Genomic DNA, 15,686 nt, shown 5'->3' on the forward strand with positions numbered 1-15,686 from the left:
CTGACAAATCCATCCCAAAATGCAACAAACCATCCCAAAATCCAACAACCCATCCCAAAACCCAACCAACCATCTCCAAACGCACAAACCCATGCCAAAATCCAAGAACCCCATCCCAAAACTCAACAAACCCTTATGAAAATCTAACAAACTCATCCCAAAACCCAACAACCCCAACCCAAAACCCAACAAACCATCCCAAAACCCAACAACCCCAACCCAAAACCCAACAAACTCATCCCAAAACCCAACAACCCCAACCCAAACCCCAACAAACCAACCCAAAACCCAACAACCCCAACCCAAAACCCAACAACCCCATCCCAAATCCATCCCAAAACCCAACAAACCCAACCCAAAACCCAACAACCCCATCCCAAAACCCAACAACCCCATCCCAAACCCAACAAACTCATCCCAAAACCCAACAACCCCAATCCAAAACCCAAAAAACCCATCCCAAACCCAACAAACCCATCCCAAAATCCAACAAACCATCCCAAAACCCAACAAACCCATCCCAAAACCCAACAAACCCATCCCAAAACCCAACAACCCCATCCCAAAACCCAACAAACCAACCCAAAACCCAACAAACTCATCCCAAAACCCAACAAACCCATCCCAAAACCCAACAAACCCATCCCAAAACCCAACAAACCCATCCCAAAACCCAACAAACCCAAACCAAAACCCAACAAACCCATCCCAAACCCAAGCAGGGAGCTCCAGAGGCACAGACACCAGGTCCCCAATCCACAGGCGCATCCCTGGCGCTGCCACCAGCAGATTCTCCACAGCAGCTCCATCCCATCCGCGCTTCCTCAGTGAAAAACCACCAAAAAAAAGATCCCCGGAAAAGAACAATCCAAAAAAAGTTTAATACAACAGAGAGTATCAAAACATCCAAGAACACACTAAGTCTGAGTTTCCCCTGGGGGATCAAGCCCTCCCCGGCAGTCCCGGCCCCTCAGTCGGCGGCCTCGGGATCCGTCTGTGCCATGTACGCGTCCAGCTCGGCGTCCAGGTGTCCCTTGGTCTTGGACATGTAGGCGTCCAGCTGGTTGTCCAGCTGCTCCTTGGTGAGCGCGGGCCGTGCCGAGCCTCTGCCGCGGCCCCGGCCTCTGCCGCGCCCGCCGAAGCCGCCCCGGCCGCGCCCGGCCATGCCGCGCCCTGCAGGGTGGGAACGGTCACGGGATGGGTCCTGGGATTTCCCACTCTGTCACTGCCGGCACCCCGGGATTGGACACCCCTCATTCATGGGATTGCACACCCCTCAATTGTGGGATTGTACACCCCTAATGCATGGGATTGCACACCCCTCATTCATGGGATTGCACACCCCTAATTCATGGGATTGCACACCCCTAATTCAGGGGATTGGACACCCCTCATTCAGGGGATTGGACACCCCTCATTCAGGGGATTGTATACCCCTAATTCAGGGGATTGCACACCCCTCAATTGTGGGATTGTACACCCCTCATTCATGGGATTGCACACCCCTAATTCATGGGATTGCACACCCCTAATTCATGGGATTGCACACCCCTCATTCATGGGATTGCACACCCCTCATTCATGGGATTGCACACCCCTCATTCAGGGGACTGCACACCCTCCATCCCGGGATTGCACATCCCTCATTCGTGGGATTGCACACCCTCCATCCTGGGATTGTACACCCCTCGTTCAGGGGATTGCACATGCCCCATCCCGGGATTGGACACCCCTAATTCATGGGATTGCACACCCCTCCATCCTGGGATTGTACACCCCTCATTCATGGGATTGCACACCCCTCATTCACGGGATTTCCCACTCCATCATTGTCTGAATCACAGGATTTCCATTCCCTCATTCATGGGATTTCATACCCCTCACTGCCTCCATCCCAGGATGGGATTTTCCACCCTGTCACTGCCTGCATCCCAGGATTTCCCACCCCTCACTTCGTCCATTTCAGGATTTCTCACCCCACTCCTCACTCCCTCCATCCAGGGATTTCCCACCCCTCTCAGCCCCTTAAAGATTCATGGCTACACTCCCAGCTCCTTCTCATCACTCAATTTAGGAGCTTCCTGAAAACTCCTCAATCCCAGCCTAACACCAACACCCAGCTCTTGGCTTTCCCATCCCACCCTGCTGATAAAACCAGCACATCTTGGATAAAAGCTTTGAATTCCAGGCTGGGAATTCTTGTGGCTGCAGGCCCCAGTCCCCAGCCCTGGCCAGCAGAGAAGGATCCCAGCTGGATCCTGGACTATCCCTGCTGCTCCCCGGCACTGACCTCTGCCGCCGATGCCTCCCCGGCCCATGGCGCCCCGGCCCAGGCCGCCTCTGCCCGGGCCCCCGCGGCCCCTGATGCCGCCTCTGCGCAGGCCCATCCTGGGGGCAATCCCTCTCCCGCCACGCAGCAGGCCTTGACCTTGGGTGGAAAAGCCAGAAAAATGGGTCTTGAGGTGAGATTTCATGGTTTCCTCAGAACACGGGTCCCTCCCCTGGTATTTCCTTCCCAGGTGTGTCAATCATGCCTCCCTTCCCCACCCTGAGCCTTGTGAGCTGTCTGGCAATCCTGGAATTCCAGGAGGGACATCCAGATGTCCTTTGTCCCTTGAACCTGGTTGGTGGCTCCCTATCCCTTCCCTCCTCCTCTCCCCCAGCAACCACTCACTTCAGGGAGTTCTGCTGGAGCAGTTGCTGGATTCAGAATAAAAACTCTGGATTAAAACCCTCCATCAGAACTGACTCCTCTCCTTCACCACTGCCTTAAAGCTTCTCCAGCAGAGGGAAACCCGAGGAACCTTCCATGGCAGGAAGCTCCATCCCACCACCACCACCACCAGAGCCCTGAAATGTCTGGACTTGTCTCCACGTGCCCAACTGCAACATCCAGCTGGCCAAAAGTGTTTTTAGGGTGAAAACCTCACACCCAGCTGGCCAAAACCAAAAGTGTCTCTGGGGTGATCCAGCTGGCCAAAAGTGTCTCTGGGGTGAAACACCACACACCCAGCCAGCCAAAGGTGTCTCTGGGGTGATCCAGAGAGCCAAAAGTGTCTCTGGGGTGATCCAGCTGGCCAAAAATGGGTTTGGGGTGAAACACCTCACATCCAGCTGGCCAAAAGTGTCTCTGGGGTGAAACACCACACACCCAGCCAGCCAAAGGTGTCTCTGGGGTGATCCAGAGAGCCAAAAGTGTCTCTGGGGTGATCCAGCTGGCCAAAAGTGTCTCTGGGGTGATCCAGCTGGCCAAAAATATCTTTGGGGTGAAACACCTCACATCCAGCTGGGCAAAAATGTCTCTGGGGTGATCCAGAGAGCCAAAAGTGTCTCTGGGGTAAAAAAACCCCCACATCCAGCTGGCCAAAAATGTCTCTGGGGTGATCCAGCCAGCCAAAAGTGTCTCTCTGGGGTGAAGCAAACACCACAGCTGCCCCTATTTGGTTCAGCCAAGCCAAAGCAGGTCCCGCCCGCTGTATCAGCAACACCAATAAACAGAATTTCAGCCAGGGGAATGGCTGGCAGGGCACTGACCTCGGAGTGCCACCCCTCCTCGGATGATGGCGCGGGCGCCGCGGCCCCGCAGGGCCCCCCGGGGCAGCCCCCGCTGGCCCAGGGCCAGCCCCCGTTGGCCCAGGGCTCCTCGGGCCAGCGTCCCCGCCGGCCGGCCCAGCCGCGCCTGGATGTTGCTCTTGCCGAGGCGCTGCTTCAAGCTCTTCTGGAAGAGAAGATTTGGGAGGGACAGGAGTCATGCAGCCATCTGGGATTGGGGATGTGAAAGGGCTCCACCACAGGAAAAGCCAGCACGGCAAAGGGTAAAGAGGGAGGGTGGGGTTTTAGGGGATGTTGCTGCCCTGGGACTGTGAAGGTGAAGCAGCTCCCGGAGGCCGGGATGAGCCTTTGGTCTGGAAAAATAGAGAGGAGACATCAACAGGCAGCACCCAACACCCCCAGCGAGAACCAGGGAGTGACAGCATGTAGGAAAACCCCCCAGTGCCAAGCAGGGAGTGACAAGGTGTCACTGATCTGAGGGAAACCCCCAGTGCCAACCATGGAGTGACAGCGTGTAGGGAAAACCCCCAGTGACAACCATGGAGTGACAGCGTGTCACTGATCTGAGGGAAACCCCCCAGTGCCAACCATGGAGTGACAGCGAGTCACTGATCTGAGGGAAACCCCCAGTGACAACCATGGAGTGAAAAGGTGTCACTGATCTGAGGGAAAAAGTGGAGATTTTCTGCCAGTCCCTCCCAGGTATCTCGTTTTTTAGATTATGGAATGCTCTGAGTTGGGAGGGATCCATGAGGATCATCCAGGCCAACTCCTGGCCCTGCACAGACACCCCAAAATCCCATTCTGGGCATTCCTAGGAACAGCTCCTGGAGCTCTGGCAGCCTCAGGAATGTGCTCATTCCTTGTGGAGCCTGGGCAGTGCCCAGCACCCTCTGGGGGCCCTAAAATCCATCCCAAACCTCCCCTGGCACAGCTTCACCCCATTTCCTGGGGAGCCTGAGCACTCTGGAGGGGAAGAACCTTTCCCTAAAATCCATCCCAAACCTCCCCTGGCACAGCTCCAGCTGTTCCCAGGATCCTGTTCCCGTCCCAGGGAGCAGAGATTGGAGCTGCAGATCCCTGAGTCTCCTCTGCTCCAGCTGCACACACCAAGTGCCCCCAGCCACTCCTCACATGGTCCCTGCAGACCCTTCTCCATCCTTGACACTCTCCAACTCCTTATTTACAGAATTCCAAAAGTCTCCAGTAAGAAAAGACCTCCCAGACCAGTGAGTGCAATCCCCACCTTGTGCCCAGCCCAGGTGCCACATCCAGGCTTTCCCTGGCCACCTCCAGGGATGGCAACTCCAAAACTCCCTGGGCAGCCCCTCCCAAAGCCTGATAAACCTTCCCAGGAACAAAAACTCCTCCTGTGTCCAACCCCACCGTCCTGTCAGGGAGTTCTGGAGAAGCACAAGCCCCCCCTGAGCTCCCCACACTCACCCTCCATCCCCTTCCCTTCTCTGGCCTCTTTCTCTTTCCGGAGTTGTTTTTTCCACATCCCGCAAGGCTCAAATGTCCTTCCCCCTCACCTGTTTGAGCTTCAGAGCAGCCTGCACAGACGGTCTGTTCTCCATCTGCTGGGCCAGCCGTCTGTTTCGAGCGCTGGCCAGCTGCTGCTGCTGCATGGTGGCCCGGATATTCACCGGCATCGGCTGTTTGTTCTTCAGCATGTTAGTGAAGCTTCAAGGTCGAATAAAACGGGGTTTAATTAAAGCTTAAAACACACAATTATCGGCATTTCACGGTGCTCGAGTGGGGCTCCAGCTCCCATGAACCTTTTATGCAAAGAGTGGCACTTTATGGGATTACGGATCCCTCGCTGGAGAGGCAGGAATGAGGTGGAAATTTTCAGTGGGAATGAGAAAGCTGGAGGTTAGTGGGTTTAGAGATGGCAGAAGGGGTGACAACCAGCAGGAAGCGGGGATGGCCGTGACAGAGAGGGGGACAAACAGGACAGCAAAAGCCAAATCAAGCCCCCCAAAAAAATCTGGGAAAAGCGTCAAAATTCCAGGCTAGGAGGGGAAGAGGCCACGCTTGGTGTCCTCCAGCATCAGGTTGGAATGGATCATCTTAAAGCCTTTTCCAACCGTGATTGTACAAAATTCCACCACTCAGAGCATCTCCTGAATTCTACCCGACTGCTCTGCTGAAATGAGGCCACTTGGGAATTTATGTGGTGTTTTAATTTCTCCATCAAAGAGAGGTGGTAAATAAAGCTCCTGAGCTCCAGCAGCTTCCTGGGGAGCTGGTGAGCAAAATCCACCCCATAAAAATGAAATTTAATCCCTAAAAATGGAGTTCACCTCCTAAAAATGAAATTCACCTCCTAAAAATGAAATTTACCGCCTAAAAATTAAATCCACCCCCTAAAAATGAAATTTAATCCCTAAAAATGAAATCCACCCCCTAAAAATGAAATTTAATCCCTAAAAATGAAATTCACCCCATAAAGATGAAATCTGCCCCCTAAAAATGAAATTCACCCCATAAAAATGAAATTTACTGCCTAAAAATGAAATCCACCCCCTAAAAATGAAATTTAATCCCTAAAAAATGAAATTCACCTCCTAAAAATGTAATTCACCCCACAAAAATGAAGTTTACCGCCTACAAATTAAATCCACCCCATAAAAATGCAATTCACCCCACAAAAATGAAATTTACTGCCTAAAAATTAAATCCACCCCATAAAAAGGAAATTCACCCTATGAAAATGAAATTCACCCCCTAAAAATGAAATCCACCCCATAAAAATGAAATTTACCTCCTAAAAACGAAATCCACCTCCTAAAAACGAAATTTACCTCCTAAAAACAAAATTTACCTCCTAAAAACGAAATCCACCCCTTAAGAATGAAATCCACCCCTTAAAAAGGAGGAGTTTGGGCTGCCGGGGAGGGAAGGAGCCAGCAAGGAGCCCCTCCCTGAGCTCGGGCAGCCCCACGGCAGCGCGTTCAACCCCACAGTGCTCAGCTGGACAGACGGACGCCCGTTAGTGATCACGGAGGAGCCAGAGGTGGGAGCACCCAGCGGAATGAGCCACGGGAGGAGCTCGAGGACAGCGAGAGATGGAGGTGAAGCCAAAGCTGGTGCCTCTTACAAGGCCCGGGAGGGCCTTCGGGCCGGTTCCGAGGCCGCCGCCGGCCTCTTACAGAGCCCACCCGGGCGGGTGGGACCCTCGGGCGCGGCAGCAGAGCCAAAATACCAATGTCAAAACATGTGGGAGAGACAGGGAGGGTGTGAGGTTGGTCTCTGCTCTTACAACACATCCCACCGGATTTAGGACAACTAAAAGCACGGAGAAATCCCCTCCGGAATTATTTTTGGTTTTTGTTTTGTTTTTTGGCCCTTTTAACCTTGGGTAAGGCGGGTGTGGAAGGCACCACCCGCTGGCTGGATGAGGTTAAAAGAGGGCGGAAAAACCACGGTGGGTTTTTGGATTTTTTTTTTTTTTGGATAGTGAGAATTAAGTAAAAAAATAAAAAATAAAAAATATAGATATATGATTTCTTAGGAGCTGAAGGTGCCGTTGGCTTCCTCACCGCTCGTTCAGAGACATCTTGGTGGTGCTCTTTAGCACGACCTTCGGTGCTGACTGTGCAGCCATCTTCAGAGAATCTGCAAAAAACAGGCCCCAAAAATGAACATTTAGACATTTAGAGCACATTTAGACCACTAAATACCAAAAATCCCTTCTGTTCTGCCTCCATGAGTGGATGAAATCAAGATTACTGCGGGTTATGTGTAATATAAAATTCATTTATTTTCAGTGATTTTATCCCTCTGACAGAATTTTTCAGTTCTGATTTGGGGATTTTTAATGTTTTTTAGTCCTCCCCTAGTTTTAATAAATCAGGGAATTCCTTAATTTCTCCCTTACCAAAAATTCATCTTTTTACAGTGAATGCTTCAGCAATATTAGGAGGAGTAATATAAAAATCCAGCAGCAAGATGGAAACCAAATGGCATCTTCAGAGCAAAGATGCAAACCAGAACCCAAGACATCAAATTAATACAATTATTACATATTTACATCATTAAACATTAAAAAACCTCTGTTCTGTGTGGAGAAAACTAAGAGTGAGACAAGTTATAAATATTATATTTATGTATATTTAATGTTTTTTAAACCTCTACCAGGTTTAATAAGTAGGGGAGTTATTTTAATTTACCTTTATCTTTTTACAACTAATACCTTATCGTCTTTTTGAGTAATAATGTAAAAATCCAGCTGTAAATAGCACTCAAATGCCTTTAGCACAGTGACACCTCCACATTTCCCATGTTCTTAGCATGACCAAGGTGCAAACCCCAATTTTAAGGGCACAGGGAATAAAATTTGGAATAAAAATCCAAGGTGATGCTACAAAAGCATCGTATCCTTTAAAAACAGCGAACTTTAAATCCCCTCAGGGCAGGGATTTAAATTCCCCCCCCCCCCAGTGTGGATGCTACAGAAACACGCCGGGTTCGAACCTCCGTGCTCTGCAGATCGATTTATTAATTTAATTTCTAATTAGCAGCAAATTTAACGGGTGGATAACGGCCGGGATGCGCTCACTCTGTAACACCCTCAAAAAACCCCTTTATTGAGAGGATTTACACCCAGAAATGGCGACAACAGAAATCCTTATTCCTGTTTTAGATGACTTTTAATAATTTTATTTTAATATACAGCAGCTTTTTCAATTTGAAGTGGTTTAGAAAGCGTTTTTCTTCCTGAGGGGAAAAATAATCAGCTCCGCCCCCCTCAGGCCCGGTTCTGGAGGCCGATAAGGGGGAAAAGCCCCGACCCTGAGGGGGGCATGAGGGGATCATGAGGGGGCCATGAGGGGACCCTCAGGGGATCATGAGCGGGCCATGAAGGGATCATGAGGGGATCCCCCGGGCCCTCAGGATCGCCCCCCCCGACTCTCCGCCCCCGGGCCGCTCACTCACCGAAGCACACGGTCGCCAGGTCTCCGGTGGCTCCGACGGACGAGCGGGTGATTGCGGGGCCGGTGTGAGGCCGGCGCGGGGCCGGGGCCGGGGCCGGGGCTGGCGCTGAGCTCCGCCCGCTCCCGCCGCCGCCGCCGCTTCTCCCTCAGCCGCCTGCGACAAAATGGCGGCGGCGCCGCTCCCGCCCCCACCGAAATGGCGGCCGGGCTCCCGGCCACGCCCCCTGCCGCGCGAGCCCCGCCCTCGGTGGGCGGTGATTGGTGGAGCAGCGGAGGGGGCGGGGAAAAGGGCGGGGCGGAGGGGGAGGTGGGAACGTTCTGGCGGGAATTCGGGGTGGAGTCGTGGTGACGTCATAGGGAGCGGTGTCGTCATGGAATCGTTACGGAATCGTCACGGAATCGTCACGGAATCGTCACGGAATCGTCACGGAATCGTTACGGAATTGTCATGGAATGTCATGCAATTGCCGTGCAATTGTCATGGAACCGTCATGGAATTGTCATGGAATTGTCATGGAACCATGGTGTGAAAAATGCATGTTTTATGATTGGCTTTTGGCAAATATTGAAATTAATATTATATTGTTATGTTAGAAAGTGATGCTGTATTAATTTCCTTAAGTACTGTGTTAAATATGGTTTTAGGTTATGACATAAGGTTAAAATAGAAACTATGCTATGTAAGATTCTTTTTTTAAAGAGAAGACTCACACTGAGATAGCAGCCACAGGACACCTGAATCTTTCAGAGAAAGAGATTTTTATTGCTCCATTATCAGGAGAAACGAACTTCTTCCTGCCTCACTCAGCCCTGAAGATGACATTAGGATTATGAGGAAGCAGCTGACACTGTCCAGACAGAATCCTGTATTTGAATGGAATTTATGCATCATGCATGAGGTCTATGAATATGCAACAAGCTGTTGCTTTTAAGGGTTAATCCTCTGTTAACATGGGGCCTTTTTCGGGCTTATTTTGCGCAGAAAAGGTACCTGGACCGTCTGTAACTCTTTGTTTTTATTGTCTCGTGTTGTCCTAAATCCAAATTGTCCCAATTTTTATTACTCTAATTACATTACTATTTTTATAACCACGCCGATCCCAATCCCGATCCCAAACCGGGATGGCCGGCGGGCGATGGCGCTGGCGGCCCTGCTGGAGCCCTTGGCCACCGTCCAGTCCCGTCCTGTCCCGTCCCATTCCCGGGAGATCCCAACCGGTTCCTCCGGCCCCGCGGGCGCGGTGCCGGCGCCTCCGGAGCCGCCCGCGGCGAGTCCCGACCTGTTCCCCTCCTTCCCAAACCCCGGTGATCCCGGGAGGTCACCCTGCCCCGGGGTGGATCCCAGGGGGGAATCCCTGGGTGGATCCCAGGGGGGGTTCCAGGGAGGATTCTGGGGTGGATCCTGGGGTAGATCCCAGTGGGAATCCCAGGGTGGATCCAAGGTAGATCACAGGGGGGATCACAGGAGGATGCCAGGGTGGATTCCAGGGGGAGTTCCATGGGGGATTCTGGGTGGATCCTGAGGTGGATCCCAGGGTGAATCTCAGGGTGGATTCCAGGGGGGTCTCAGGATGGATCCCTGGGTGGATCCCCGTGTGGATCCATGGCTGTCTCCAGGCCCTTGGGGTGACCCAGGATGGCTTTTCCCCGGATGGATCCTGGGTGGATCCCAGGGTAGATCCCAGGACGGATCCCAGGGCTGTCTCCAGGCCCTTGGGGTGACCCAGGATGGCTTTTCCCCGGATGGATCCCGCGTGGATCCCAGGGTAGATCCCAGGACGGATCCCAGGGCTGTCTCCAAGCCCTTGGGGTGACCCAGAGTGGGATTTTTTCCGTGACCCCACAGTGGGATTTCCCCTGGGGGCACTCACAGCGGGGACAGGGCAGGAATCCCGAGCAGGAACCAAGGAAGGAGCTCACAACACCCCTCGGGTTGGTGCCTTTATTGTGCAGCTGGATCCCAGCGGGATCCCCTGGGAATGCTGGGGTGCAGAGGGGGTGAGCTGGGGGGGCCTGGAGGGGCTCTTGGGGGATTTTGGGAGCCCACGGGAATGCGGCAGGAGGGAGGGTCAGGCGTTCTCCCAGAAGAAAGTGTTGCAGGCCACGGTCAGGGCGGCCACCAGGACCACGAATTCCTGGAAATCCACCTCCCCGTCGCCGTTCTCATCCAGGTCCTGCATGATCTTCTCCACGGCCCCCGCGTCCTTCTGGGTCTGGGGAGGGCACAGGGTGAGCCCTGGGGCCGGGCAGGCGCCGTTCCCCTGGGAAATGGGGGAAAAGGAGCCCCCCCGGTGCCCAAACTGGTCCCAGTTACCTCCAGGAAACATCCCAGCTCGCTCTGCAGCAGCTCCTTGAGCTCCTTCTTGCTCAGCTTGTACTTGTCGCCCTCCTTGCCCGAGTAGTGGTGGAAGACATTGATCAGGGTCTCCATGGCCCCTTCCAGCTGCGATCCCATGGCTGCGGCTGCGGGACCCCCAGACGTCACCCGCCAGCCCCCCTGTCCCGGCAACCCCCCTGGCCACAGCCCCCGGATCCCTCTGCCCCCAAATTCCTGATCCTCCAAGTTCCTGATCCCCCAAATTCCTGATTCCCCAAATTCCTCATCTCCAAATTCCTGATTCCCCAAATTCCTCATCTCCTAAATTCCTGATCCTCCAAGTTCCTGATCCCCCAAATTCCTGATCCTCCAAGTTCCTGATCCCCCAAATTCCTGATTCCCCAAATTCCTGATCCCCCAAGTTCCTGATCCCCCAAGTTCCTGATCCCCCAAATTCCTGATTCCCCAAATTCCTAATCCCCCAAGTTCCTCAGCCCTCAAATTCCTGATCCCCCAAGTTCCTGATCCCCCAAATTCCTCAGTCCCTGAATTCCTCACCTCCCAAGTTCTTCAGCCCTCAAATTCCTCAGCCCCCAAGTTCCCGATCCCCCAAATTCATAATCCCCCAAATTCCTGATCCCCCAAAATCCTGATCCCCAAAATCCTCATCCCCCAAATTCCTGATCCCCCAAATTCCTCAGCCCCCAAATTCCTGATCCCCCAAATTCCTGATCCCCCAGATTCCTAATCTCACAAATTCCTGATACCCCAAATTCCTAATCCCCCAAGTTCCTCAGCCCCCGAATTCCTCATCTCCCAAATTCCTCATCTCCTAAATTCCTGATCTTCCAAATTCCTCATCCCCCCAATTCCTCAGCCCCCAAATTCCTGATCCCCCAAATTCCTGATCCCCCAAATTCCTGATCCTCCAAATTCCTCAGCCCCCAAAATGTCACCCACCCCTGGCTGTGGTCCCGCTGGGCAGGACTGGGGGGTCTGGAGGGATCCCAGTGTCAGGACTGGGGCTTCTGGGGGGTTCCAGGGGCAGAACTGGGGGGTTTGGGGGATCCCAGGGGGGTTCGGGGGTTCTGAGGGGATCCCAGGGAGTTCTGGGGGATCCCAGGGGGTTCTGAGGGGGTCCCAGGGGCTGGGCAGAGCGTTCTGAGGGGAGGTTTGGGGTGGAACAGAGGCACCTGTGCTCACCTGAGCTCCCCGTGCTCCGAGTGCGCCCGCCCGGCCGGGCCGGGCACGTTAAATAAGCTCCAAGCCCCCTCCCTCCGGGAGGATCCGATACCGGGGCTGGGCAGCCGGGCTGGCACCGCCGGCCAGCCCCGCGGGGGCCGGGCACGGGGGGCACAAACCTCGGACAGCACCCCCAGAACGGCGGGGGGACAGCATCGCTTCAGGAGGGGTCCCCGCGCCACCCTCGAGCGTCCCTCATCCCCCCCAAATGCGGGAAAATCGGGGACATCGCCGAGATTGGGCCGGACACGGGGGTCACGCATCGGGGACAGCCCCAGGGGACCCCCAGGTGTCAGTGGTGGCCACGCCGTGACCCTGCGGGCATCCCCCGTCTGTCAGCACCGGGAACGGGGCCGCATCGCCGGGCTGGGACCGGCGGCTGCCGGTGCCCATAACGGATCCGGTGTCCTCGGGAGCCAGCGCGGCCCGGGGGGAGCGCCGGGGGCTATCGGGTGACTCCGCGGGGCCCCCCGCGCTCTCAAAGGGCTCTTGTCCGCCTGAAAGGGCCCCACAAAGGCCCAGCCCGGCGTTGCTCCAGCAACGGCTCGGCCAAAGAAACCGGAGCCGAGCTGGCCCCGGTGCTGCCGATAATGCCCGGGATCCCGTTACGGCCCCGGGCCCGCGCGGGCTGGAGCCCCGCAGCCTCCTCGGCTCCGGCATCCCCGGGGAGATCGGCCCCGAATTCCTCTGCCCCCGAATTCCTCACGTCCTAAATTCCCGATCCCCCGAATTCCTGATCCCCTGAATTCCTCACGTCCTAAATTCCTGATCCCCCGAATTCCTGATCCCCCGAATTCCTCACGTCCTAAATTCCTGATCCCCCGAATTCCTGATCCCCTGAATTCCTCATTCCTAAATTCCTGATCCCCTGAATTCCTGATCCCCTGAATTCCTCACGTCCTAAATTCCTGACCCCCCGAATTCCTGATCCCCCGAATTCCTCATTCCTAAATTCCTGATCCCCCGAATTCCTGATCTCCCGAATTCCTGATCCCCCGAATTCCTCACGTCCTAAATTCCTGATCCCCCGAATTCCTGATCCCCCGAATTCCTCATGTCCTAAATTCCTGACCCCCCGAATTCCTGATCTCCCGAATTCCTGATCCCCCGAATTCCTCATTCCTAAATTCCTGATCCCCCGAATTCCTGATCTCCCGAATTCCTGATCCCCCGAATTCCTCATTCCTAAATTCCTGATCCCCCGAATTCCTGATCCCCCGAATTCCTCAGCCCCCGAATTCCTCATCTCCTAAATTCCTTATCTCTTAAATTCCTCAGCACCCGAATTCCTGATCTCCCTAATTCCTCACCCCCCAAATTCTTAATCCCCAGAATTCCTCATCTCCTAAATTCCTAATCTCCCAAATTCCCGATCCCCCAAATTCCTCAGCCCCCAAATTCCTGATCCCCCGAATTCCTCATCCCCTAAATTAATTCCTAATCTTCCAAATTCCTGATCCCCTAAATTCCTGATCCCCCAAGCTCCTCAGCCCTCAAATTCTTTATCCCCTAAATTCCTGATCCCCCAAATTCCTAACCTCCCAAATGCTTCAGACCCCAAATTCCTCAGCCCCTGAATTCCCCATCTCCCAAATTAATTCCTAATCTCCCAAATTCCTAATCCCCCCAATTCCTCAGCCCCCAAATTCTTAATCCCCTGATTTCCTCATCTCCTAAATTCCTGGTCCCCCAAACTCCTGATCCCCCAAATTCCTGGTCCCCCATATTCCTAATCCCTCAAATTCCTAATCCCCATGTATTCCTAATCCCTCGAATTCCTCATCTCCTAAATTAATTCTTAATCTCTGAAATTCCTCAGCCCCCAAATTCCTCAACTCCTATATTCCCAATCCCCCAAATTCCTCATCCCCCAAATTCCTCATCCCCCATATTCCTGGTCCCCCAAATTCCTCACCCCCAAATTCCTCACCCCCTCTCCGTGACCCCCCCAGCAGCTGTGACCCCCTCAAACAGGAGCAGCATTTCCAGCCGGGCCGGATGGTGCCGAGCTCCTCGTGCCGTGTTCCAGCCCTAATTAGGGCTTAATTAACATCCTGCAGCTCCCTCATTTCCTGTCCCCGCGGCTGAGGACGGGCCCTGCCCGGGGACCCCAAACCCGGTGGGGCCGAACCCTGGGAATGGGGAAATTGGGGGGGTCCCCGATGGATTAAGGGGGTCCCCAAACTGGGAAGAGGTCCCAGATGGGGTCAAACCGTGGGAATGGGGAAACTGGGGGGGTCCGGGATGGATTAAGGGGGTCCCAAAACAGGGGAAGGGTCCCAAAAGGCACCTCAGGACCAGGACACGGCCCCATTGCGGGTGTGGGGCAGGGAGGGGGGGGGTCCGGATCCCAAAATTCCGAGACTGAGGGACACCGGGAGTGGGGGGATCCCAAAATTCCGAGCCTGGGGGGCACGGGGAGGGAGCGGATCCCAAAATTCCGAGTTTGGGGGGGCACCGGGAGGGAGCGAATCCCAAAATTCCGAGCCTGGGGGGCACCGGGAGGGAGCGAATCCCAAAATTCCGAGTTTGGGGGGGCACCGGGAGTGGGGGGATCCCAAAATTCCGAGCCTGGGGGGCACTGGGAGGGAGCGAATCCCAAAATTCCGAGTTTGGGGGGGCACCGGGAGGGAGCGGATCCCAAAATTCCGAGCTTGGGGGGGCACCGGGAGGGAGCGGATCCCAAAATTCCGAGACTGAGGGGCACCGGGAGGGACCGGATCCCAAAATTCCGAGACTGAGGGGCACCGGGAGGGAGCGGATCCCAAAATTCCGAGCCTGGGGGGCACCGGCAGGGGTCCCGTTGCACTCACTCGCCGCGTCCCCGTCCCCCGAGCGGATCAGAGCGGGCAGGATCCCGGGAAAGCCCCGGGAACGTCACCGGGCTCGTGACAGGGACGGGCATTGGCCAAAAATAACCCCGAGCCCACCCCGTGCCAGGCGGGGACAGAGGGGACAGCGACGGGGCTGGCACGGAGGGAGCGTCCGAGGTGCATTCCGAGCCCCAGGAACCCTTTGGGGACAGCGCGACCGGGGGTGAACCCCAATTCTGGGGGGGTCCCGGACCCTGCAGGGCTGGAGATTCCCAGAAGTGGCAGCAACAAGGGACACGCCAGGAGCTTTACACACAGCCTGGAACAGGTCCCAGCCCCCCAAATCCTTGGGGACAGCAGGAATGAGGGGTCCCAGGGTGAACCCCAACTCTGGGGGGTCCCAAACCCTGCAGGGCAGATTCCCAGGAGCTGTTCCTGAAGCAGCAGTGAGGGACATGCCAGGAGCTTTACACACAGCCTGGAACAGGTCCCAGCCACTGCGACTCCCCTGCTCCACTTTGACCCAGCTAAACCAGTTGCTCCAGTTTAAACCAGTGCCGGGGCTGGGCCGAGCTTGTCTCCCCATCCCATCGCCTGCGAGAGGCTTTTCCATACTCGGGCTTTGGGAAGGGAGGAGCTGAGGTGGCCGGGTTGGGGACACCGCCCGTGGTGGCTCTGTGGCACCTCTGTCCCCTCCGGAGAGACCCGGTGGGGCCAGCAGGGGCCACTGCCGGGCTGGTCACTGTGGTGGCCGTGGTGACATCCCCGGTTGGGGTCTCCAGCCCAGGCAGGGGTCACTGCCGGGCTGGACACTGTGGTGGC

At 55.0% G+C, this 15,686-nt stretch overlaps 2 protein-coding genes and 1 long non-coding RNA gene across 7 annotated transcripts; 1 reads left to right on the forward strand and 2 right to left on the reverse strand.

Moving 5' to 3' along the window:
• Window positions 1–862: 862 nt before the first annotated feature.
• Window positions 863–8,688, reverse strand: CHTOP (chromatin target of PRMT1). 4 transcript variants are annotated; one of them, XM_071417537.1, is made up of 6 exons: window positions 8,494–8,680; window positions 7,098–7,173; window positions 5,085–5,235; window positions 3,535–3,715; window positions 2,291–2,428; window positions 863–1,173 (listed from the first exon to the last, which is right to left on the reverse strand). In XM_071417537.1, the coding sequence occupies exons 2-6, from the start codon at window positions 7,160–7,162 to the stop codon at window positions 971–973; spliced, it is 738 nt and encodes a 245-aa protein (XP_071273638.1). In that variant the 5' UTR covers window positions 7,163–7,173; window positions 8,494–8,680; the 3' UTR covers window positions 863–970. The 4 variants fall into 4 exon arrangements, with proteins under 4 accessions (XP_071273638.1, XP_071273637.1, XP_071273639.1 ...); XM_071417536.1 differs by having other exon boundaries at window positions 3,535–3,718; window positions 8,494–8,677; XM_071417538.1 differs by lacking the exons at window positions 2,291–2,428; window positions 3,535–3,715 and having other exon boundaries at window positions 8,494–8,685.
• LOC139585115 (uncharacterized) lies at window positions 2,965–3,238 on the forward strand. Its single transcript, XR_011676933.1, has 2 exons — window positions 2,965–3,053; window positions 3,166–3,238. It is a non-coding gene; the product is annotated as an uncharacterized lncRNA (long non-coding RNA).
• Window positions 8,689–10,420: 1,732 nt separating the features above from the next.
• On the reverse strand, window positions 10,421–14,942 carry S100A1 (S100 calcium binding protein A1). Of its 2 annotated transcripts, none has more exons than XM_071417557.1 (3): window positions 14,865–14,942; window positions 10,807–10,955; window positions 10,421–10,705 (listed from the first exon to the last, which is right to left on the reverse strand). In XM_071417557.1, the coding sequence occupies exons 2-3, from the start codon at window positions 10,945–10,947 to the stop codon at window positions 10,562–10,564; spliced, it is 285 nt and encodes a 94-aa protein (XP_071273658.1). In that variant the 5' UTR covers window positions 10,948–10,955; window positions 14,865–14,942; the 3' UTR covers window positions 10,421–10,561. The 2 variants fall into 2 exon arrangements, with proteins under 2 accessions (XP_071273658.1, XP_071273659.1); XM_071417558.1 differs by lacking the exon at window positions 14,865–14,942 and adding an exon at window positions 12,013–12,541.
• Window positions 14,943–15,686: the final 744 nt, after the last annotated feature.

The sequence above is a fragment of the Agelaius tricolor genome, unplaced genomic scaffold (assembly GCF_023055355.1).
Source record: "Agelaius tricolor isolate 1412-34295 unplaced genomic scaffold, bAgeTri1.0.p SCAF_69, whole genome shotgun sequence".
Lineage (NCBI taxonomy): Eukaryota > Metazoa > Chordata > Aves > Passeriformes > Icteridae > Agelaius > Agelaius tricolor.

Bases quoted from the DNA above. Each gene is read 5' to 3' on its own strand.
- CHTOP (XM_071417536.1), bottom strand. From the start codon at position 7,162: ATGGCTGCACAGTCAGCACCGAAGGTCGTGCTAAAGAGCACCACCAAG. The intron at 3,719-5,084 runs GTGAGGGGGAAG...CTTCTCTTCCAG, and splicing joins CTGCTCTGAAGCTCAAACAG to AAGAGCTTGAAGCAGCGCCT. The intron at 2,429-3,534 runs GTCAGTGCCCTG...TTTCCACCCAAG, and splicing joins AGGAGGGGTGGCACTCCGAG to GTCAAGGCCTGCTGCGTGGC.
- S100A1 (XM_071417557.1), bottom strand. From the start codon at position 10,947: ATGGGATCGCAGCTGGAAGGGGCCATGGAGACCCTGATCAATGTCTTC. The intron at 10,706-10,806 runs GTAACTGGGACC...TGCCCTCCCCAG, and splicing joins AGCTGGGATGTTTCCTGGAG to ACCCAGAAGGACGCGGGGGC.